This window comes from Typopeltis vanoorti, chromosome 3 (genome assembly GCF_054136105.1).
Source record: "Typopeltis vanoorti isolate ZY-2024b chromosome 3, IOZ_Tvanoo_1.0, whole genome shotgun sequence".
In the NCBI taxonomy this organism is placed as follows: Eukaryota; Metazoa; Arthropoda; class Arachnida; order Uropygi; family Thelyphonidae; genus Typopeltis; species Typopeltis vanoorti.
Window position 1 is genome coordinate 75,740,659 of NC_143551.1, and position 26,013 is coordinate 75,766,671.

Here is a 26,013-nt window from a genome sequence, read left to right on the forward strand (position 1 = left end):
GGTGCCCTTACTGTAGAAAAATCACAATATTTTAGATAATAATGTAGACTCGTAAGCCAAAACATTATGACCACCTACCTAGTATTGTGTTGAATCTCCTCTGGTCAAGACAACCACTTGAACCGATAGGGGAGCTTGATCAGTTAAATAGAATAACTTCCTGTGGATCAGCGAATAAATAAGGCACTTGCATCGATCAGTGGATGAAGCATTCCTCTTGATCTCATAAACGTTTGGTGAAATTCAAATCAGTAGAATTAGGCAGCCAACGAGCACACGGACACTGAATATGCTCTTCAAACCATGCTTGTACAATATGAGTGATAAGGAGAGTTGTTTGCTGGAGCATGGAAGAGTTCAGGTCCATCAGGCCACAGTGTTCTCATGTAAGGCAATAACTGGTCCTAAACTATCTCTGTGTTCACTGGAATGAGAGTTATACTCATGTGATATCCTTGAGAACAATTTCTATATCAGGATATAGCCACCGGGCTTGTCTCCTCCCAGATGCCAATTCAAAATCAGAATGGTTTTGAGCCAACTATCTCTCATTGGTTAAGGATGAAAGTTAGCTTCTTCCCTCTTCCTAAAGTTAGTTAGGGCGTTAAACGACCTCTCTGCTTAACAGTGAGGTCGTTTAACCAACTCTAGGAAACTAACTTTATTTGTGGAATAAAATCCCCGTTAGTGGATTTATTTCTTTTATTTATATTTTTATGCTTATGATGTCTGTACAGCTATTGTCGTTGTTTTGAGTTGTTCTGAATTATGGCAGATGCATCTAAGGCTATGAGGTAAGTGTATGTCTGTTAATGGCGTCTTCTGTCTTCTCCTGACCGGTTTGCCACTTTTTTTCACTTTGATTTTTCACTCCTTGACTCAGAAAAATATTCCGAAGACATCACAGTTTTTTCAGGCAGTCATATGAATTTATGTTTTGGAACATAAGCTGGTGTGAAGTGCCTATTCTATTTTTTTTTTTCTGAAGTTTTGAATTCTTTAATAGTCATGGATTGAATTATCGGTGATAAGGATAGATACAGACTGCCTATCGATTTTCAAAATGCAGTTAGTTCTAATGAATTCTGTGTGTCTCGCTTTAAGGATAAAAGACGTTAGAGGATTTATTACTAATTTAAAAGAATAATAATAATGAAAGCAGAAATGCAAAATCCATTATACGAACATTTATTTCTTATTCCTAACAGCTGTCAGATCGCTTTCCCTTAAGTCTTACAAGTAATAAAATAATAAAAAACATCCACTGATATTTTTGATATTGTATCTGTTTTTTATTATTTTTTTTTTATATTTAATTTCTGTATTTGTGAAAATAATATTATGTCGTTTGATGTCGCTGCACATTATTTAAAGTGTGAACGTTCTCTGCAACGTTGGCACTGTGTGTACACTAATTTTAATCTAAGATGGCAGGTAGTAAGAAATTAACTAAGGAAGAGGAGTTACTGCTTCAGGACTTTAGCAGGAATGTCTCAACAAAGTCGTCAGCTTTGTTCTACGGAAATGCTTTCATAGTATCGGCAATCCCAATATGTAAGTATTTGTTACATATTAAAATAGAAATATTCATTCCTTTTCCTACATCAAAATGAACCGGTTAGTTGCGTTGCATTTTTAAATGGATAGTTTTAAACATGGAATGAAATTTTGTGTTATGCCTTTTAGAATTCAATTTGATTGGGGTGAGATAATTTTTTATGAGATCTTGGATATCAGCACTTTAAGTGGTAGAAATATCATGCCAGTCTCATCACTGGTATGGTAGTTCTACCACTTAAAGGCACCTCGCAGGTAAGGTGTTGGAAAAGTGTAATTTCCGAATTCGGGAATTTATGAATAAGAACATATTCAGCGGAAGGGGTGTCAGGAGTTCTATTTAAAATTACAATTACGTTAGATAAGATAAATGGTTACACCATGATATTGCTCGATTTTGTGAAGGCATTTAACAGATACTGAGTGGAAATTATTATGTAAATGCGAGCAAACAGGGATAGATAGGAAGCTGATGCCATTGATAAGAGGATAGCACAATGTCAGAGATTAATATGTAGAGAAGCAAAATCTAGGAGAAGGAGGCGACTATAATGCTCTTTGTTTAGTTTGCATGTTGACAATATTGGAGATGATTCGAAGGGAATATCCAGTTGTTTGCTGATGTTAACTGGGGGGGGCAGTAAATTTAGGTGATGTAGAGGTCCCTATAGAGGGATTTGATTATGCTGATCTTGTAAATAAAAACCTTCATTATTTCAAAGTCTTCCTCAAAGACTGTAGCCTCCAGCTTTTCAAGAAACACAACAGATTCCTACTCCTTTAACTACACAATCTTTCATCTTTGGGATGAATATTAATAAAATGAAACGAAACAGAGTTATTAAGAGTTTGACGTGTTATTTACATAACTATTAAAAGTGAGCCACCATGCATGTAATTATGACTGGTTTTTGTGGAGCTTTCATTAATAATGAGCAAATTGTGTGTTCGCATTTGCATTGTATGATAGGTTTATAACCTTTCATGGATGGGATTGCCATGACAACAGTAAAATAAATAAACAACAATAAGTATACAAAGTTTATATAAAGACACAAAAGTATAAAGTTAGTTAGGTAATAAGTTAACAGAAGAGATCAAAATTAAGGTGTGTGAGACATGAATGTTGTTTATCTCCAACTCTGTTCAATATATATAAAATGATCAAATTATATATTAATCAGGAAAACTTATCAGTACAGTGCTGTATGTTGATAATTAGATTATATTACAAGACAGTGAAGATCTTCAAAATCAATTTATGAATTAAATAAAATAAGCCAACAATACAGCTTAAAAGATTTTGCAAGAAAACCAAAACCATCACATTTAAAGCTAGATCATATTCAATCAAGATTAGTTGTGGTAGATAAAATACTAGAACAGATGACACAGTTTAATTATTTTGGTTGTATAATAACATATCTAAAAGACAAACATATAGATGAAAAAATAAATTTCAGAAAATCTTTGGAACAATTAAAAGGATGCCAAATCAAAAAACAAGAACACAACTTAAAATTGTATAAATTAATGGCCATTCATACTCCACTGTATGATTTAGAAATATAGACTGTTAACAGGAATATCAAAGGAAAATACAGACAGCAGAAATTAGATTTTTAAGAACAGTTTAAAAGATTCACAAAATTAGACCATATAAAAAACAGATATTAGAAAAGAGCTAGGTATTTACAACTTAAATGAAAAGATCAAGGAATATAAAGAGAAATGGAAAGAGTGGTATATAGGATTGAAAGATATTGGCTGCAGACCAAAACGAAAGGAGGGGAGAGGAAGACTAGCTGTAAGTTGGAAAGACAGTGAAGCTAGAACAGGCAATTGCCTAATCTTTGATGAAAAGTACACAAATGCATTACATAAAGCCCTTCTGTAGTTTAGGTGGAAGAATGCCATGCACTTTGTTTGGAAAAACTCGTTTAATTTCATTTTGTATTTGAGGAACATTATTAAGGTATTTTCAGTCATTGATTATATAAATGGCCAAATTACAGGCAGTATACTCATCTTGACCTTATGTTGATATATGCTTTTTTCTTTGAATTAATAATACAGGTTAAAAATTTCAGACAAATGTTATTAGTGTGAAAAATTAAAGTGCATCATAATCAAATGCTAAAAAAACTAAACAAAGTTCTGTCCTCTTCCTTACCATCTTAATTGTCCATCCTAGAACTTAGTTGGCCACTGAAGGACAATCTCATGATCTTTGAAATGGTTGTCATTTAATAATAAATTTTTTAATAATCATATATGTAATCATTCTATGTTAATGATTCAGTTAAAACAGAAAATGGTATAATGTGCATAAATGAAATTTTTATAAGGTTGTTTTATTATAGGGCTGTTTTGGAGAATTCATCAGATGGAACCGTATCAGTCTGCTATCCTCTTTGCTGCTGTTACACTAGTTAGCACCTGGCTGGTATCATTTGCATATCGAAATGTGAAGTTTGTGCTAAAACATAAGTATGGTTCAGTATAAATTTCTCTTTTAATAAAAAAATACTGTTTCATGATCTCTTCAGAAAAATTTAGTCAAATATTGTACTCAGATATATCATACTTTGCCTGCATAAAATATAGTTTATGGTAATTGTTTAAGAGTGTATGAATTGCCGGTCAAGTTTGGCCGAGTAGTTAGCGTATTCGCTCTTCAGCGAACAAACTGCGGGTTTGAATCCACCATGGGCATGGATGTTTGGGATTGTCCTTAGGCGTGAGATGAATTTCATCGTCCAGTATTGAAAGCCTGATATTGGCTTGAAAAAAATCTTTAGCCCACCCGCAGTATAAATGTACTATAGGTTTGCAAATAATCTGATGGGAGCAAACATAAAAATAATAATACTGCAATGTCTTCTTCAAACCAAGACCCATATGAAAGCAAAGATGTGATAGTGAAAGAAAGAAGAAATACACCCTAGAAGTAATTTTGCCAGCCTGGCTGGCCGGGTGGTTAGCGTGTCCGCTCTCCAGTCAAGAGGCTGGGGGTTCGAATCCTGCCGTGGGCATGGATGTTTGTGATTGTCTGTGGAAATACTAGTGGTAGATGGCGTTGGTGTAGTTGCAGTCAGTTGGTGGATGGTGAGTGGTGGAAGCAGAGTTTCAGAGTAGATGCCCTCCCTCAATGAGTCTTTGGACTCCGTGGAGGTGACTAATAATAATAATAAGAGAGATTTTAGAGTATAAATTATTTTATATATTTATATATATTTTATTTTACTATATACAAGAATAATGAGAATTGACACATCTAAGTAAATGGTATACAGATGCAAAGTTTACCATTTGCCAGCATTTTGCACTATTTCAGCATTTTATTGCTTCTTTGTAATGATAAGAGTTGCTTTTTTTACCGTTACCATTTGTGTATTGCTTCCATGTCGCACAGGCAGACTCAACTGACACAAAGTTTCAATCCTTCAGTCAAATTTTATTGGAGCTTGTTTGCATGCTGCTTCCATGTTGGGCTGGTGAGCAGACACACATGCATGTTATGTGGCATGTTTGTTCAATTCGGCAGTTGAAGCCGAATTGAAGTTAGCCTTTGTGATCTGTCTTAATGACATTGAAAATTTCAAATGCAGTCGAACACTTATTTCATGTAATTCAAAATTTGGACAATAGTTTTTAGTTAGATACTGTGTTTGGCAGTACACCATACAGTTTTGCTCGAGTCTATACTGCATAGTTTCTGTGGGAGGGGGACATGTGATTCATTAGTTAGTGCCATTTTTGATCCCAGTTGTCTCTAATTGCACTATTTGTTGACAAATATATTACACAGACTGCAAATGTCTCTGTACCTTATTCAGTGTATAATAAAACTACTTGTTTTTCTTGCATCTGCAGTATAGTGGCTGTTGGGGGGGGGGGTGTTGTTTACCACGGCGAACGAGTAACTATCGCCCCGAGGTGAACATATTTAAATGTTTTTTCATGTGCAAGGTATATGCAAAAGTTTTTTTGTAAAGTAAAATCACAGGTGCGAGTTATACGCAAGGTCGAGGTATATTTGAGTAAATATGGTACATCTATATCTACTTCACAATAGTAGTGGGAGATGGACATCTTGAGGTGGGAACTGTGACACATGTGTAAAAATTACCATTGTTTTTCATAACAAACTTTCAGCTTCCTCAGGTGCAACTGTTATTACTTTAACCCAATGAAATGCTCTTTAGATCGATGCCTGACAAATGTGACGTTTATCACCTGTATCCTCTCATTGTCTAAACTAGAATCTCCTTTTTTGAAGTCTTTTGGCTAGAAGTCTTGGCCTCATTCTGACCTTTTTGGTTTCTTGTTTTTGAACTACAAATTGGAGGTGATTAATTTACTCAGTTTTAAGTAAAAACAAATGAATATTACATTGAAAAAGTGCAATGCATAAAGAAAAGTTTTAAAAAGAATTGAAGTTGAGCAGCTTTTATAGGTGAACTGTAGACTCAGCTATACAAATATTATTTAAGAAGAAAAAGTTAGTATGTTGTATACTTAAAACTATATATATAGTTTTAAGTAATAAACTTTAGATAGTGTTGGCAAATATAATTGCTTAGATAAAGTTTGTATGGTTCATATTTTAGCATGATCTGAGAGATTGCACTCATTCCATTTAAAGGTTAAATTGATGCATGTCAAACGTAGCAAACTCTCTTTATAGTAAACACCATTATAATGAATTGACTCAATAAAACAAAACAACTAAAAATTTCCAGTCAAAACCCCATAGTATCGTTGTTATTCCTTAGGAATGATGCTATGAGGCTTCCGCTGGCAGTTCCCTATAGGTGAATTTCTTTCCACTGATACTTCTTTTCCCGGGTCTTCTGCTTCCACCATCCATCTCTTTCCAGCTAGTTTTTCTATTTTATCTGTTAGTCCTTGTGAGTTTATTGTTGAGAGTTGGCTGTATTAAATCTTCAGTAATTATCTATATCTCATTCTTCTGCTGCATTTTTCTTCCTACTGAAGGGGTCTTCCGAGTTGAGGGATGCCAGTCCATAATCATGTTTAATTATCAGTTTATTTCTGAAAGTGTAAGCGTGAAGTGTAGCCTTCTAATCACCAAACTAGTCACATAGAGCAGCATTAGTAGTGTTTGGCATGGTGCTACAACAGTGGTTATCTTTCTTCTCCATATCAAAATTTTATAACCTTGTTTATTCTGTCAAATCATGTCATTCTTGATCCATGGAGGATGGAATGCATGTGCTTACATTTCGTTTTTTTTTCCTATGGTGTGAATTTTTTGGCGTTCTCAGTCTTATTTTTTGCATTTTTCAAGATATCGTTGTCTGTTGCAGACTTATCATTAAATCTGCACTATCAAATAATTTTTTTCCCTATGGCACTGGTGCATTATAATTTTTTTTCCTCTAAATTTCTATTTAAATAATAGGACATAAGAGAAGTTAATTATCAAAACATATATACGAGGGGTGCCCAGAAAGTAAGTTCCGAAAGGCTGTCAGAGAAATTAAAGTAGACATCTTTCACTACTTTTCTACATAATTTCTGTCAGTGTTCAGGACACTTATCATAACGGGGCACCAAGAGTTGTATACTTTCGTCGAAGAAGGTTGCCGCCTGTGATGCAAACCATGTATCGATTGCTTCTTTTTTACCTCTTCTTGAAGCCGCTGGCACCAAGGAAATATTTCAGATGTTTAAACAGGTGAAAGTTGCTTGGCGCAAGGTCAGGACAATATGGAGGATGATGGAATTGTTCCCAGCTGAAGGTGGCAAGAAGTTCTGTTATGCCGGCCATGTGTGGGTGGGTGTTATCATAAATCAAAACAACGACCCTGGTAAGCATGCCACATCATTTATTCTGGATTGCACGACGCAGTTTCTTAAGGGTTTGGCAGTACATAATCACATTGATTGCAGAGCATTGACCCAAGAAGTCTACCAGCAAAATTCCTTGTCTGTCCCAAAATACAGTGCATATGATTTTTCAAGTGGAAACCATTGTCTTCAATTTCGTCTTGACTAGTGATGAGGTGTGCCTCCACTCCATGGACTGTTGTTTGGATTCAGGGGTTGCATGTGACACCCAAGTCTCGTCCCCGGTGACAAGTCTGTTCAGGAAAGCATTGCCATCCTCATGGATGGCAACAGGCGATTCGATTTTCTTGGACATTTTAAACACACACCAAGAAGTGTATGCACTGCGAGAAAGTCTGAAAATGGCACCAACGCCTTGCTAAGGAATCAACAGACTCAGCATGCATACACACACCATTGTGATTGCAGCGTTGCAATGAAAATATTTAAAAATGGAACTTTTTGGACGTCCTTCACACACACACACACACTAGGGGGGGGGGCTATACCCCCCCCCCCAGGTTCCGGACTGTTAGGCTGGTTCTCCTTGAATTCTGAAGACTCGAAAGGGGGGTTCCTGGCGCCTATGGTGCCCAACACCCAAGAGTTCTGGAATGGTAGGCTGGTTTTCCTTGAATTCTGATGAGTCGAATTTTGAAGACTCGAAAGGGGTTCCTTCCCCTTTCATTAAAAGTTTCTCCATTTCATGAATTGGCCCTTCTCTTTTTTTCGTTAAAATTGTACATTTCATATTAACTGTCCCTTTAGCTGCCTCCATTATTCTTGATTTATCTTTTATAATTGTTGAAACAGTTTAATGCAATAGTTTTTCTTCTCATGCTATTTCACTGACTTTCTTTCCTTTGTCATATGCTTTAATGACCTTCATTTTAACATCTAAGCTTTCCCTGCCTTTTTTTTTTTTTATGTTGGAATTTTCATCAGTAGTATTACTTATCTTACTGGACATGATAGGGTTACAATGAGAGAAATGTACACTTCAACTGCTGATTAGCAACTAATGTGCCAAAGGCTGTGATAAGTTAGAAGTGGGTGAATCGTAGCAGCAGCTATTGTGTATTGGTGATAGGCTTTGCTTGTCGACTAATGGAGACACTGCAATGCATATACAAAAGTAATCTGATATATGTATATATGCTGGCAGCAAAGTTAAATTAAAGAATTTTTAATAATAATTTTTGGCCATCGTAAGTCGAGGACTATATGTGTGTGTGTGTATATATATCAGGGGCGAATACTGGTCTTGAAATTCACACTTGCTCTTATCATTCAGGGAGTGATAGCTTGCTCTTGTTATTATTCAGGGATGAAGTCTGATTAGCGGAATAATGAATTACTGACCATTTAAAATTATATATATATTTAGAAATTTATGTACATTTAATCATACAAATACAACGTTTATTTTACAAATGATACAATCTTTTTCAATTTAGCTGCTTAAATACAAATTCTACCCTACGGTTCTTTTTTATGAACTGGTCAATAACATCGTCATAAAAAGTTGGTTGTAACTTAATTTTCCCAAGCAACACACACACACTTGTAAAGGCTGGCTGAAGTTCACTGGCTAATGCTACTTTGACTGCGTATGGCCTGTGTTTAAGCAACACAGTGAGACAACGTGAAATGGCTATGCGCTCGCATGTAATCACAGTGCTGCTGCGAGGACCTGGAAGCTCCTACAACCAAGCAAGCCAAGGTATCTTTTACTAGACGAGCAAGCATCGGCCTTCGATACACAACACAAAGCTCAATTATTGCCACACAAGCTTAAGACGTCTTCTGACTACAAAAATAAAAGCAAATGGAATGCTTATAAATGCATACATTTATTAACAAATAAATATTACTTCTTTCTCAATTAATGAGCTTGCACAGCAAGCATGGAGAATTTTCCCCTGGTGGGTGGGTGTGTGTATAGCAATTTGTAGTATTAACTCGGTACTGGGATATGTTCATATTTATATATACTGACTATAACCGTTTCATCAGATTGTCTGACTTCTTCAGGCGTGGGAACATAGAAAGCAAGTAAACACCATAAGAAACATCGTATCACTATAAAACGACTATTATAAAATCAGTTAGCTTTGAACTATAGCTACAGTCCGTGTTGAAGTTCTATTGTTAAGTAGCTGCGTGCGTCTGATTTCATGTGTGTGCCAATATCGCTGCTATCCGATTTGGCACACGCGTGAAATCAGACGCACGCAGCTACTTAACAATAGAACTTCAACACGGACTGTAGCTACAGTTCAAAGCTAACTGATTTTATAATAGTCGTTTTATAGTGATACGATGTTTCTTATAGTGTTTGTTTTTTATGTTCTCACGCGTGAAGAAGTCGGACAATCCGATGAAACATGTTGCGTTTTGAATAAATTTAATTGTTATTCTAGTCTTGGCTATAGTCACTATATATGAATATATATATATATATATATTTTTTTTTTTTTTAAATTTTTTTGTTTATTCAAGAAAGGAAGTTTCATTTTTATATTAATACAGTAAAGATGTAGAATTTTGGTATTTCATTTTTGCAGGGTTGCAGTAAAAAGAGAAGAAGCTGTAACTCGTGAGATCATGAAGAAGCTTGGAGATGATAAAAAGATGTCAAAGAAAGAGAAAGATGAAAGGTTATTAATTTTGAAAATTTTTATATATGAAAAAGTATGTTAAAATATTAATATTCTCATAGTCATCTCTCATTATAGCAGCAATATTAAACGCAGGCAGATATACTAACTGGAGTTGAATGTAAAAGTTACAGTACTTTTAGGAAGCTATGAATGCAGTATTAGTAACACTATTCTATTTAGTAGTTGAGTGTGAAACTATCTGGTGTGAGGTATAACAGGAATACACTGGTTTCCATAAATTATGGAACAAAGGGAAAAATTACTAATTCAAAAACAGTATGATGAATTTTTATGTAATTCAATGCAAAGCAGTATGATGAATTTTTATGTAATTCAGTGCAAAGCAGTATGATATAAGATTTAAAAGAAACACCCTCCAAAATTGTAAATAAATAATTTTAATTTAATTCAGTAACAAATAGGTACACGAAGAAAATGGTCAAAATGAGATTGTCAGTGTGTTACAATAAGGAATGTGGTCATCCCCTTACAGCAATACAGCACCGATAACAATGTTTCACACCATTTACAATGGTTTCTGGGAACTCGGTTCTCAAGAGGGACCTAAGAGCTTTGCAGGAGCAATTGGTAATAACAATTGCTCCTGCAACATATCTACTTAGAGCATCCCAGACATAGCTCAATAGGATTAAAATCAGAAGACCTTGCTGGCCAGTCCATATGTACAATACTCTTCTTGAAAATTGGCCCACGAGCTTCTTACGATGAGAACAAGCATTATTGTCTTATAGGATGTCTCTCTGCTCACATGCATACGGACTAACATAAGCATTCAGGGCCTTTGTTGGATTCTAATTATGTAGAAAATAGAATAAATGTTGTTTGATTCAGAATCCAACATGATTTTCCGTCATAAGAACTATATTTGTAGATATTATTTAATGTAAATAACATATGTTATAATTGATATTATATAACTACCTTAATTATGTCAAATATTTAATTGCTTAATCAAAGAAATGTGTTAATGGTAAATAGATTCTGTATTAAATGTTATTAAGCTGTTTTATTTATTGTTATGTCAATATTGTAAGAACTTATATTTGTAGTTTAACTGCGCATTTATTGAAATGCAATCATTCTATTTATTTCTTTTGTGAAAGCTTAATGTTATGTAATAACTCAATGTAGTTGCATAGCGTAATGTAACATTCGCGAGAATGTTTACGTCTATCGGTTGTCATGGAGACGCGTGAAAATAAACGGGCGCGTGTGAAGGGAGCGTTTGTGGAGAGAGAAAAGAGATACGTAGTAGTAAGTAGGGAGTCGGAACGGAACTTTGGAACTATAAGGTAGCAAGGAAGTAAACTAAAGAAGTAGATGTAATTAAAAGGTTCTTAGGGAAGAATTGAGTAGATATTTTTTTCATAAGTGAATCTTATAGTTGGCTGAAAGCAAAGTCAGCCGTAGTAATAAAGGAAATTATTGCCGTAATCGGATAATTAGAGAACTGGACATTCAAAGAAGAATACTGAATAAATCCAGTCAGTCTACAATTACGACTTATTTCTATACTACCAAGAAAGGGAATTGTACGAAGTTAAACTAGTTGATGAATGATAAATAAGAATAATTAATGTACCTTATAGTTGTTATCTGGATTTTTGAAGAGCGATTAGTAATGTTTTAGTTATTTAATGTTTCGCAAGTGTGATAAATACAATTTGAAAGTGTGCTCACAAAATATTGGAAGTACTGAAGATTATTTCTGGTAAGGACAGTCATATTAGTTTATTTCAGTGTATGCAGATTTAAGTATTAGTTCCGTTGCGCTGTTTCTAAAATTTAACTGTAGCTTACCATCGAGGCTGAGAGTTGAAAATATAGACATTGAAGTGATATCTACCGTGGTTAGTGCCTGTTACGAGTTAATCGTAGAGTATAGTTGAGAGATACAAGGAAACTGATTAATTAAGAATTTCTATTGTAGTAAATTGAGTAAAGAAACTTTGTGATTCTGAAACTGTATTTGTATGTGAAAGTTTGGAAGATTGATTTATTGTGAATGACTTGACCTGATGTACTAGCTTGACTGAGTTGTCATATTTAAAAGTGGAATACATGTATTTGTTATATAACCATATATTAAATGTTTTGTTTGTTAATTTAAATATTGTGTTTGCCTGAATTTCTTTTTACTGCACTGTTCACAAAAATTCGGATCTAGCGGGAATCCCAGAAGGAAAGAAAATAAATACCATCGGCCTGAATGAGTGAAAAGACTGCTAACTAATTTTGAATTAATCTTACTAATTCATATAGACTTATCTAAGGATAGAGTGGCGCAGTATAATAGAAATTTCTCTACCCTTAGATCAGTGATTAATTTGCAATTAGTTTTCCTTTATTTTATGAAAGTGACTTTTAGCAAGATGGCGGATTTAGAACATAACATGAAAATAGAACGTCACGACACCTTGTCTCTATCACTTGCAGCATTGTGGTTCTGCTAGGAAGCACATACAGGTCAGTGTGTTCACCCAATGAGAAGCCTTCCTGAACCATCACACTACCTCCACCATAATGTCCCTTTCACGGATACTAGATGGATGATAACGTGTCCCTGGTTCTCTAGATCAGAGCGTACCTGATATTGCTTTGTAGAACAAATCAGGACTCATCTGTAAACAGTACCTACTCCATTGGTTTTGGGTGAACACACTGACCTGTGTGTGCTTCCTAGCAGAACCAGAAATGCTGCAAGTGATAGAAGCGAGGCCCTGGTCCATTTCAGACGTTTCTCCTGTGGTGTAGAGATAGGGACACACACAGAATGAAACCTTCTGCACACATTTTGGAAGTGGGTATCAATGTTCCTGTAGCCAATGCAAGATTAGACTATAGCTGATTTAGTGTAGCACTCCTGTTTCAGCAAGCAGATAATCAGACATATGTCACCAACTGCATTTGTAGGCCATGTCCTTCCTTTACTGTATCTGTGGGATGCTGTTTGTGACTGTTAAAATTGTAATTGTTCTCTCTCGAAACATGAAATGAAAAACCCACTCCAAAACACCTGCTTTTATACCATGGCTCATTTTTACATACTGCTGAGCACCACTCGTTTGTATGATAACCAGATTCAATATCACTTTTTATCTAATGTACTTGACTTATGTTCCCCTTCTCCCAAGTTATTGCAGTTTTTCTCTTTGTTCCTTAATTTATGGAAACCAGTGTACATGGAATGTTCTTACAGACCTAATGAGGATGAAATGCATTGAAATTAGCCTGATGGGTGTCAAATGAGCAACAAGGGTGACTAATTATTCAAACATCAATTGGATAGTATCGAAATCTCATGAGAAGAAAGAAATCAAATGTAATAAATTGTGAGACAACTTTCTCAAACAACATACCAGAGAACATGCGATTATAGTGTTGAACTGGATTATGGTTTCAGTTAAAGATGTGACTTTTTTCTGCCAGTCAGTAACAATGATTTCACTGTACCTGGGAAATGGTTAAGTATATGGATATCCTGGTTAGAAGAGGTAAAGCACAAAGCAGGAGGTTATGACCAACTAAAGAGAATACTAGGCTTGATCGTGTGGTATCAGTTGCTGAATAGAAGAAATAGGGTTGGTACGAAATGATTGTGTAATCTTAAGCAAGGGATTCCCAAGAGAAAGGTGTGGAATATATCTCATATGTAAAAAGATGTCAATTGTAAATTATAAATAGTATACAAAAGCTGTCTGAATATAAAAAGAAACTAGCTATGGATGCAAGGACAGCCCAAAAGAATTGTCATCATGTTGTAAGTGAGAGAGGAAAAAAAAACAGGAATGGTTTGACGGACAATTTATACTTAATGAATAGCATGGATTTATTAAGGAAAAGTCGCATTTTAGTAACTAGCTTACATTTTATAATAATGTTGGGCTTGAGTTAGACAAGGGGAATGGATACACCATATTACTGGATTTTGCTGAGACGTTGAACAGGATGCAGCTGTTGCATAAGTTAGAGGATATGAGGATGGTTACTGATAGGCATAAAAAAAGTAGCATATTGGGATAGTAGTGAGTCTGCAAGAATTAAGTTTATCCCCAGGGATCAGTTCTGGTCCAGTGTTCAGCAATTTAATGACATTGGAAGGAATTTGAAAGAGTGGGGGGGGGGGGGTGACCAACAATCAAAAGCCATCATCATTCTCATTCATTCATTCTCGAAAATCATCGGACTTTTGCATTAAAATCTAAGATTATCAGGATATCTCTCTAGTTTGTATCATTATTTCTTGCAGTTCTAAAAATTCTGCATATTCTTCCTTTTCATGGGAATTTTCTGGTGCATACAATTGGACAATTTTAATACAAAGGTTCTTTTCTTTTGCTTTAAATCTGATGGATAAGATTCTTGAAGAGATGGATCTTATATCAGTAGTGTTTGAGATATTTTCTAATTATAATTCCAGCCCCTCCTCTATGCTGCTGATCTCTTATTCTGGAGTAGTAAATTCTTCTCCACTTAGGTGTATACCATACCTTCATCCATCATGTCTCCAAAATTCAAATCACATTCCATGAAAAGCATTTTAGCTTCTTTTCAAATAGTCTCAGCTTATCAGAGTTATGCTCTGATGTTTACAGTTGAAATGTGAAAGTCTTCTTGAGGACCACAGCCAATTTTTCACCTGTTCTCTGTGATTCTGGGTCAGCCTCGTCAGCTCCCCTGAGTGTGGTAGTATTGTTGTTAAGCTTCAATTTCAAATCCATGGAACTGTTTGGTGGAATACTGTAATTGGCTTGCTAATTCTCTATTACAGTTGCAGCAATAACCGTACTTGGCTAGGATTGCCAGCTGTTGATTGGGCTATGCCAATTCATCTGCCTGCCAGATCCTTCCATCATTAACAACATAGTTGTTTTGGCAAAGGATACTTACAGTTGCTGACTAGAGCCTCCATAGCTCATTTGGTATAGAGGAAGCCTTTTGGTCGGAAAGACCTGGTTAGATTCCCATCCATGATGTGAGGAGCCTTTATCTGGTCTCTTTTGACTAAAGGTGAGTTAGTTGGTCTCATATGAAGGATTTTTTTTTTTGTTTTTTTTTCACCCAGAAACTTGAGTTTTTTGCCCCTCAAAACAGGCAAACTGGCCCATGAACACTTGGATCTACAGTCATAAAATATATACTTTAATCCCTTATTAAGAGGGCTCGACGAGTCCTAAGGGATGGTGGAGGAAAGGGGTTGGTGTATTCCACCAACCAAAAAAAGTTGCTGATTATATAGAGAGCATATAGAAAGTAGGAACACTATGAATTTTAAAAACAATATCTGTGAACTTTGCTTATTTATAATCTGATATAATGATCAGATTGGATATATTTCTCTATTATATCATTATTATTATCATTATTAATACGGACAACTCCAGGGAGCCCTTAGAAACATTGTGTCCACACAACTATATGATATTCTCACAGTATCTATCATACCTTGCCTTGAACTTGCTCACTGTCATAGCACCCACAACAGACTCTGGCAGCTTATTCCACTCATTTACCACTAAAAGTAAAGAACCCAGCTCTAACACCCTTGCTAACCACACCCTTTCCCAACTTCCATAGATGTCCCCTAGTTCTCCAAACACCAGTCCTGATCTCAAAAATATCCTCTGAATTAATCCTATAGAAACCCTTTAGCAATTTGAATGTCTCAATCATATCTCCCCTTTACCGCCTATCAACCAATTTCTGCAACCCACAAATCTTCACCCTGTTCTCATAAGGTTCATTCCATAGACCTGCTATCATCTTGGTCACTCGCCTCTGGATCCTCTCAAACTCCTCCCGATCAAGAAGAAACCTAGGTGACCGAATCTGGGCACAGTAGTCAAGGTGAGGTCTTATCAAGGCTCGGTACAGAGGAACAATAACTTGCTTGTCTCTACTCGTCAAAGTATTTTTCAACAACCAAGTGAGTTGATGAGCTGATTTAGCCACTTTTGCAATGTGCCCCCCCCCCCCCCAAAAAAAAAAAAAAAAACTTCATCTCCCTATCCACCAACACTCCCAAGTCCCTGTCCTCATCAAATATCAGATTATAAATAAGCAAAGTTCACAGATATTGTTTTTAAAATTCATAGTGTTCCTATGAATGTAGAGAGCACAAAAGTGAGACACTTGGCAATTTATAAGCAGGACACCAATGTATCAACAATTTAGTCCGAAGGGAATATCCAGTTTGTGGATCTTGGCAGGACAACATAGCCAAGGGGATTGTGCATAAAGGTTAACTTTTTTCCCCTTAAAATCATCATCGCAACAAGAGATTATTTATGAGCATGGGTTTGTTAACCTAGCTTACTGCAAAACAGAAGGGAGAGGGTGGAAAGTAATCAGAGCATTACGGTAAATCTTGTGTAATATTCTGTCATGCTGCATACAATAACAGCCTTTTCTTTATCTGTCCAGATAGTTATTGTTTTATTAACTTGTTCATGCTGGGCTGTGTATGTTTTGCACATCAAGAAAGAACTTGTCTGACTTGTTTGAGTCCATTCCACATCAGACAGGCACAATTTTACAAAGTTTTTTTTCAATATATAATATGTATGGCATGCTGGTTTCAATTTTTTTCAGTAGAATTTTATTTGTAAAGTTAGTATTTCTGAACTGTCTTAATGATATAAAATGAATGCTGTGGATTTACTTAATACATTCACGCCAGCAGAAACATTGCAATGTCCACTCTTTCAAATTTTTTTTATGGAACATTATGAGCCACATCTTCAATATTCATCTCAAGCCTGCTGTGTGGTTCAGATATGTTTACTTTTGCTAAATCAGAGCTTAATGATTTAGTTACAGAAATCAATGCAGTCCATCTTAGAATATAGCACACTTTAGAAATGGGTGAAATTAATATTTACCGTTTTTAGATCTCTTGATGCTTTGCGATGGGAGACTTCAATTTTCCCATTTTTCAGAGAAAAACACGTACAGAGTGATACATTCTGCATAACCTTCATCCTTGTCTAAAAAAATGAGCTGCTAAAATTCTAATCATCATGCCCACAGTCTGTATTTTATGGAAGACTTATTACATCCAAACTTATAGCACATTAAGTCCAGTTTTAGCTAACTGTTTTATAAGTCCATCAGTAAAGCAGTTGATGGTTAAAGGATTCCCTCTTCTTCCTCTCAAGAAGAAAGTATCTAAATCAATATTCCCTCTAATTGTTTCTGGAATATAGTACACAGTTCCATGTGCAAGTGAAAAACATTTTGTTCACGTTTTTAGTCTCAGACGAGGGACGATATGTGTGTGGTAACCTGTACACGCAGCAGCAGAAGTCACAGACCACAAACTCTTAGTTTGATACCTAAAATTGATGACAACATTTTTTCTTAAAAGATTTTGCATGTTGCATGATAAATATTTCTATAAAAGCTACCTAAATGTTTACTACTTCTTCAACTAATGAAATACTGCATATACGAGGTGTTTGTGTGTGTGTGGGGGAGAACTGAAAAGTTATGATAAACGCCTAGAACAAAAATTATATTAAAGCAATTGATATAACCACAAGAAAGAACATATCTTAAAACCTTTAGCCCTTATGTTTCATCAAATTGTAACAATTTGTTCTTTTTTTCTTTTAGGATATGTAAGAAGACAAAAGTTTTGAAGAAATTCGAAGACACAGAGGTGTGGGCCATCAAGATTTTCGTTTTGCAAGAAAAGTCCGAAACTGCGATTCACCAAACTTTGTGCGAGACTTCAAGGGATTGTGCACCAGCATATCCTACAGTTGCCAACAAAACATCGATGCAGTGCATGACATGATCCTTGATGATAGACAAATACCAGCCAAAAACATCACAAAGACTGTGGGGATATCCATGGAACAAGTTGGGGGTTGTTATCTACCAATATCTGGATATACAGAAGCTCTCAATGGATCCCCAAAATGTTTGGATGCCAACCAAAAGAGAGAACATGTGCTGTCATCTCAAGGGATTTCAGGTCATTTTGAGAAATCAGGTGCAAATTTTTGTCTCGTATTGTGACTGTTGATGAAACTTGACTTCACTATGACCCAGAGACCAAACAACAGTCAACGGAATGGAGACACAAAGGTTGTCCATGGCCAAAGAAGTTCCGAACCCAAAAGTCAGCAGGGAAGGTTCTTGCCCTTCTCTTTTCGGATGTGGATGGTGTAATCCTTATCAAGTACCTCAGAAGAGTTAAACTGTTACAGCAGCAAGTTTATTCAACAGCTCGGAAGGTATTGAAGGGGGTACTGAAGGAAAAATGCCATGGGAAACTGAGCAGAGGTGTGTTGCTTTTTGCATGCCAATGCACCTGCTCACAAAACCCAACAGACAATACACAACTTGGGCTTTCCATATCTGCCTCACTTGCCCTATTTACCAGACTTGACCCATCTGACTATTTCCTATTCATAAATTTAAAGAAACACTTGAACAAAATTTACCACAGATGATGAAGTGATATCTGCAGCTGAGGACCGGTTTGTACAACAAGTGAAAGCCTTTTTTTCTCAGAGGATTGTAAATAATGCAGCAGTGTTGTATAACTCTGCATGGAATATGTAGAATAATGTGTAAATACATGGTTCTACCTTAGTTCCTTCATGATGATTATCACAATTTTCAGCATACCCTCATATGCATAGTTTATAAACAAATAGTTACATTTGTCCAGCTGCACAGATTTAACGAATTTGCAGTTCCTTGTCACTTTAATTTTGATAGTAGCATTTTGAGGTCTAGCACAGTTTTAACACACTAAAATTGCTAATGTATTATTTTTATAATCTGTAAAACTGTGGGTCAAAGCTGAGAGGAGACCTCCACATAGCCTTTAAAGGAATGTGGAGAACCGACCAGGGCTTCTGACCTAATGTCCAATCCTCGCCTTCTCGTGGTGCACCCTGTTAGGTATCTACCTGGATATTGAATGAACGAGGATGGGCTGGCAATTTGGGATTTAGCCGACAAAATTGTATTCTTATTGGCTTAAACCAAAATACAACTTGACAGAATTTCATGCTGGTTGGGCATCACCTTGGTAAACAAGGTCCCCGTTGTTTTCGCCAGGAACCAGGGCAAAAGTCAGCTACTGGAACAAATCTGAAAACACACCCCTCCTCAACATCACCAGAGTTGAAGATCGGTACTGTCAACATAAGAAATCTGAATGGCAAAGAAAATGGAGCTACCTGAGGAATTCGATAAGTACCAGATTGACATAATAGATGAGATATTTCTGAGCAATAAATACAAAATGTGATATTCAGGTAATGACAATCTGGAGGCTAATCTTGAATGGCAGGCAGTCTCAAGTAGAGTGATGTGGGCAAATATCAGAATGGGGAACTGGACAATGAGACTTATTTGTGCCTATGGTCCCACAGAAGGCTCTACTAAGATAGAAGCGAAGGAATTTTTTTGAGGCTTTAGAGAATGCAACTGACACAATGAAAAAGGAAAAGTTGGTCCTTGTTGTGGATCTAAATAGCAGAGTAGGAAATAATTGTCAGACATACAAAAATATTTTGGGAAAATTTGGAGAAAAGAGCAAAGCTAATAATGGCAAATACCTGTTGGATTTCTGCTCAGGACATGGACTGGTTATTACTAACACCATGTTCCAACATAAAAATGTGCACAAATTCACATGGAGAGAAGAGGCAAGGAATAAGAAAAGTCTCATTGACTATGTTATTGTTGATAGTGATGTTTCCTCCCTGGTGCAGGACACCAGAGTGTACAGAGGATTTGAAATTGGAAGTGATCACTATTTAGTCTTGAGAAGGATAAAACTGAATTTCATTTTGAAAATAAAAACATGTAAGAAAGTTTTAAAGCAAATAAAAGTTGAGCAGCTCTCAGATGTGAACTGTAGACTAAAATACACAAAGATTATTGAAGAAAAAATGAAAGAGTTTGAGAATAGGAACCAAACCTTGGAGATTCAGTGGCAAGTCTTGAAGAAAACCCTGATTGATTCAACCAGAGAGGCATCTGGTGAGGTTGTATGCAAGGATAGAAAAATCAGAACTGCATGGTGGACACAGGAAGTTAAAGAGGTAGTGAAGGGGAAAAAAAAGAAAGTATATCAAAAGTTCTTGACAAATAAGTCAGCTTGTGCTCTTAGAGAATACAGAGACAAATGTAAGAAAGCTAGACACTGTAAAACTAGCTAAACAAAAGTTATGGGAAGACTTTGGTAAGAACATAGAAAATAAATATCAAGAAGGTGGCAAGATATTCTGGAGGTTGTTGAAGAAGCTCAGAAATGGAAGAAAGAGTGCTTTAAAAGGAATTAGAGATGATAAAGGTAACATGAAAACTAGAGAAAAAGATATCCTTGAAGTATGGAGTAATTACTTTGAAAAATTGCTAAATGAAACAAGCAATGAAAGCACAGCAGTAAAAAAAACTCAACAGGCATGCAGTCAGGAATCCATATCCAATTTTGAAGTAGAAAATGCCATCAAAGGCTTGAAATGTGGAAAGGCAGCAGGAGTAGATAATATTTGACCAGAAATGCTGAAGTATGGAAGTATAAAAGTCTTATACAGTGGCCGCAGTGCATAGTTCAGTAGGCCTGGACGAAGTGATGAATTCTGAATGATTGGAGTAGAGCTCTCATAGTACCCATATATAAAAAGGGAAATAAAACAATTTGAAAATTACAGTGGTATTTCCCTACTGAGTGTTCCTGGTAAAATCTATGCAAGTATACTTGAGAAACAATTGAGAAGAATTGTGGAAGAAAAGCTTGGTGAAGAACAAGCTGGATTCAGGCCAAATAGAGGTTGTCAGGATCAGATCTTCACTTCAGTTGACAAATAGTTGAGAAATCATGGGAATATAACAAAGATCTGTATTCAAGTTTCGTCGATCTGGAAAAGGCATGTGATAAGGTGCCAAGAGAGAAGCTATTCAATATGCTACAGTTATATAGTGTCAATGGGGCATTATATCAAGCAATACTTTGTCTTTATTTGAGTTGTAAGTCAGCAGTTAGAATTGAAAGAAGTACATGAAGATGGTTTAATGTTAAATCTGGTGTCAGACAAGGATGTACATTATCCCCTCTGTTATTCATCTATATGGATCATATTATGAAGGAAAGTGATATTAAACCTGATATCAAAATTGGAGATGTTAATGTTAGCTTTTTGTTTTATGCAGATGATGTTATACTTCTAAATAAATCTGCTACAATTCTGCAAGATTCCCTGACTAAATTGAATAACTGTTGTAATAGATATGGTATGAAGGTCAGCATTAAAAGACAAAGACAATGAAAATAGGCATAGACATTGAAAATATCAACTTCATTGTGAATGGAGAACCTTTGGAACAAGTGAAACATTTCCACTGCTTAGGCATGATTTTTAGTGAAGATGGTAATTTAAATATGGAAATAGACAACAAAATCAACAAAGCTGGTAGGGTAGGAAGTCAATTGAATTAATTCATATGGAATATGAGAGAAATTAGTCGGAACACTAAATTAGCTGTATACAAGACAGTGTTCAAACCAGTTTTAACTTATGGATCTGAGAGCTGGGTCAGAAGTAAAACACTTGACCAAAGACTGGAGACTGCAGATATGAGAGTCCTGAGAAAAATTAGGGGCACAAACAGATGGCATCAATGGCAATATCATATTAAAAACTAGGATATTAGGAAAGAACTTGACATTGTCAGCATCCAGGAATGCGTTAGGAGAGCTAATCTCAGGTGGTATGGTCACTTAAATAGAATGGAAGAGGAAAGATTAGCAAAATAAGTGTTCTCTGTCAGGTTGGCAGAAAAACGACTGAGAGGAAGACCAAGATATTGATGGTGTGATATGATAAAAAGTGCCTTAGACAATAGAAATATAAGATCTGATAATGTTGGAGTCTTGATTAGTAACAGACTGATTTGGAGAAAAATTGTAGATGGGAAAGTTAGTAATTATGTAAATTTTTCAATTCCTACTATCATATCCTGTACACCCCTTGAGGGTACATGGCAGAAATTGGATGATGATGTAAAACTGCAAACTCTAACTGAACGTGTTGTAGTAGACACTTTAAATAAATATGCCTCTGCAACTAGCTGACATGTGTCAGTTTGTCCACATGGTGCAAGCTAAAAGTAACTAATTACAGTGTATGAAGTTGGAATAGGTTAGAGTAATATTGGAGTATAGACATTAGAGAAATTGTTACATAAAATAATAAGTATGATTATCATATAATTTGTTTTATAGTATGTTCAAAAATTTACTATAAATTAGAAATTCTGAAAGCAAAAATTTTGTGTGCATAGTTACTAGATTTGTGTACTTCATTTTTGAAGTGCCTCTGCAGCTTGTCTTATGAAAGTAGATTTGTAGAAAGGCTTCACAAAGAAAGCTGCGAAGCTTTATAAAATTGTCCTAATTTGAACAGGTATGATAGTGTATGTTCTCTGTGGGAAATGGAACTCTTCAAAACTATTCATCTCCTAGTTTTCTTGACTAGGAATTAAAATTGACCATTTGTAGTTTACTTAGCACATAGTTGAATTTTTTCTGTTATGTGTATATGCCATTCTATTCCATTTTTATACCGAGGATGACTATGATATGCAGGTGAAAACTTTCTACTTACATTGTCATTCTGAAGCAAACATTCCCATTTAAAAATTCTGTCCCTAAATCAATCCTTACCTATTCCATTCATGTGCCATCTCCTATCTAGGAAGTTGACTACCATGATGTTACTCATGGTTAATTATGGGAGTAACGACATGTGGTGAGGACCCTATCTTTTCCACATATTGCAGTAAGTATTCATGACTATAGTGGTGTGTGTGTGTGTTCACAGGACCGGTTTGCCTATTCTGAGGGATGAAAAACCCAGGTTTCTGGGTGAAAAAACCCTCTACCTCCTTATGAGACTGGCTAACTCACCTTTAGTCAAGAGACCAGCTAAAGGTTCCTCACTCCATCGACGGGAATCGAACCCAGGTCTTTCCGACCAAAGGGCTACGTCTATACTGACTGAGCTACGGAGGCTCCCTTACCTATTCACCCTTGTATTAATATGCTGTGGGTTCTGCTACCTGTGTGCAAATGATATTTTAAATAAATAAATTTACTCTTGATGAAATGATCAAATTAGTTATTTTGCATTCTATTTTACTCAGTAAAATACTTAAATATTATTGTAATTATTTGTTGTCCTGGAGCCTAATCCACTTCTCTCATATAAAGAAAATTGATTTGAATTTTTGATTTATCATACTGGGATTTTTTAGTTAGGGATGTTTGAAATATGATTGTAAATTAAAAGCCTATTTATGTTGTCAACTACTGAACTGATTTATTTTCTCTTAAAGTAAATCAAAATAATATTTTGTTTTTGTTTTAGAATCTTGTGGAAAAAAAATGAGGTTGCTGACTATGAAGCCACAACATTTTCCATCTTTTATAACAATGCATTATATCTAATGCTTATAGTACTGTCATCATTCTATGTTTTACGCTCTTTTGCACCCACAGTGTATCCTTTTTTTTACTAAAATCATTTAAATTGGTTAACTTTAAAGGAGAATAAGTGATTTAATGCTATAGTTGTAAATTTAGTATAGATTTCTGATTATCATTTTCAAGCAGACAGACAAAATCCATATGAAGGCATAAATCAGAAATTCTGGAATATACGAATGCACTTCATCTCTAAATATTTAAACATTTATTCTTTACTATTATGAGATAGTCTTACTGCAGACAATTTGCTCATGTGATTCTTTTCTAATGTAAACCAACGGATACAAAAAAAAGAAAAAAAAAAGTATTAAGGTTAATTTGATACTCTGAAATTACCCAGCTACTCGAAAATCTATCTAGAAGCAGGTCTTACTAGAACCAAGTAAGACCTGCTTCTAGATAGTTTTTTCTAGAAGCAAGTTTTTGCACTTTCTAACCAGTAACTTGGTTATAAAGTATATTATACTTGCCAAAAAATTGTATTCTTGTTTCCAAGTCATCCAAGTGTAAACAAAGCTTGGTTCTCATAGAACCCACTGCTAGGAAGTTTTTTTCACTTGGCTAGAAAGTAAATAAACAAATTATATTTTTGTTTAATCCTTCATCCAAGTGTAAGCATCATGCACAAACGTTTTGCTTATACTTGGATAAAAATTTTAATTTATGACCTATGACAATGATTGATATAATTAGTTGTCCACTATGTGATTAATGTTATAGTTTTACAAACTTTCATAGGTTGGAGTATATAAAATATTAATTTATTAATGGAATGAATATTTGTTTTGTCTTAATTAAAAACATTTGTTTCTTTAACATTGCATCAGTAACTATGTTTTTTCAGTAGGTACTGCAGGAGGCCTTTTAGCATTGTTATCTACTGGATCTCAGTAAAAAAGTGAGGAGGAAAAAGAAAAGTAAATGTATAAATAGGATCTGCATTGTGTTTGAAAAATAAATACATGGAAAATATTCAATGTTGAATGTTATTCAATCCATTGTCTACATTTTGCTGAAATCATGACAGTTGAAATTTTCATTACTGTTCATTGGGACACTTATAGAATCAAAATTAAATAACTGGAAAGAGACATCTATATAGTTCATATAATACAGAGAATTTGGGGATTTATGGCCCATGTTCAATCTTCCCCTTCCTGTAGAATAACCCTCTCCCCACCCCTCAAGAGCTATCTACTTGGATATGAAGAAATGAGGATGAGCTAATCTTATGACATAAGAGTTGAAACTACATATTTTTAATGGTACAACATAATCAAGTATTATCAGTTATATATAACTTGTATAACTGAGAATATATCAAATATACTCAGTTATACAAGCCTATCTATTGTTTTTATTAGGGAATAAGGATGAAAAGTCAACTACCAAAACAACCTCCACAGAATTAAAAAGATTAATATGTACCAGTAGTATAAGAAACATCAGTAGGAAAGAGGTATACAACTAGCAGAGGAATTACAGAAATCTCATAAGTGCTGGTGTTCTGTATTTTCAAGATCCTTGCAAATAATATCATCAAATTCCTGATATGTACCCTCAAGGGGTATACAGAATATTATGACAGTACTACATAAAAAACATACGTTATTACTAACTTCCTGTCAAGAAGTTTCTTCTAAATCTGTTATCTGTCAAGAATCTAACATTATCAGATTTTATATTTCTGTCTTCTAAAGCACTTTTTACTGTATCAATTCATCTATATCTTGTTCTTCCTCTGGGTCTTTTTCCTGCCAACCTGGCAGAAAATAATTGTTGCTAATCTTTCCTCTCCGATTCTGTTTAAGTGACCATTCCACCTGAGCTTAGCTCTGCTAACACATTCATGGATGCTAACAATGTCAAGTTCTTTCCTAATATCCTCTAAATTAAAGATGCCCAGACATTATATTCTTGGTTTAATCTTTATCGATGTGTAAGCAAACAAAGTTTGCACCTGAAGTATTTTCAGGACTGGGCAACTCATATATAAAAGCTAATGACTTCACATCACTTGCCTTAGTACCCCATAATGCAAAGCACATATCCTTACAGACATGTATAATGCTATGCATTATGGGAAGGAAGGATCACTACCCAGACCAGTTTTGACCTTTATTGAGGTTTCATCAGTGGGAACCAGACCCAGAGGTGATACCAAGGTTGAAATAATGCAGAGGTCATATATCCATATACGAGTAGCCAAAAGGTGTCACCTTTTTATTAAAATACTCTGGATTAGAGATAGTTCTTGGAAGTTTTTTTCACTTGGTCACACTACAAATCAAAGATGTCAAGAAACCATGTTCTTGGCCCAATCCTCTATCCAAGTGCAAACAAACAAAGCCTGTGCCCAAAGCACCCTCAGGACTGGGCAGCCTGCATACAGAGGCCAACGAC

At 35.4% G+C, this 26,013-nt stretch overlaps 1 protein-coding gene across 1 annotated transcript; it reads left to right on the forward strand.

Moving 5' to 3' along the window:
- Nucleotides 1–1,381: 1,381 nt before the first annotated feature.
- Nucleotides 1,382–24,587, forward strand: LOC150108276 (translocon-associated protein subunit gamma). Its single transcript, XM_090415718.1, has 5 exons — nucleotides 1,382–1,554; nucleotides 3,921–4,047; nucleotides 9,981–10,073; nucleotides 23,492–23,623; nucleotides 24,438–24,587. The coding sequence occupies exons 1-5, from the start codon at nucleotides 1,428–1,430 to the stop codon at nucleotides 24,502–24,504; spliced, it is 546 nt and encodes a 181-aa protein (XP_090271844.1). The 5' UTR covers nucleotides 1,382–1,427; the 3' UTR covers nucleotides 24,505–24,587.
- Nucleotides 24,588–26,013: the final 1,426 nt, after the last annotated feature.

Excerpts from the sequence above, each read along its gene's own strand:
- LOC150108276 (XM_090415718.1), top strand. The coding sequence starts at position 1,428 with ATGGCAGGTAGTAAGAAATTAACTAAGGAAGAGGAGTTACTGCTTCAG. Across the intron at positions 10,074-23,491 it reads AAGAAAGAGAAAGATGAAAG|AATCTTGTGGAAAAAAAATG; the intron begins GTTATTAATTTT and ends TTTTTGTTTTAG. Across the intron at positions 23,624-24,437 it reads CGCTCTTTTGCACCCACAGT|TAACTATGTTTTTTCAGTAG; the intron begins GTATCCTTTTTT and ends ACATTGCATCAG.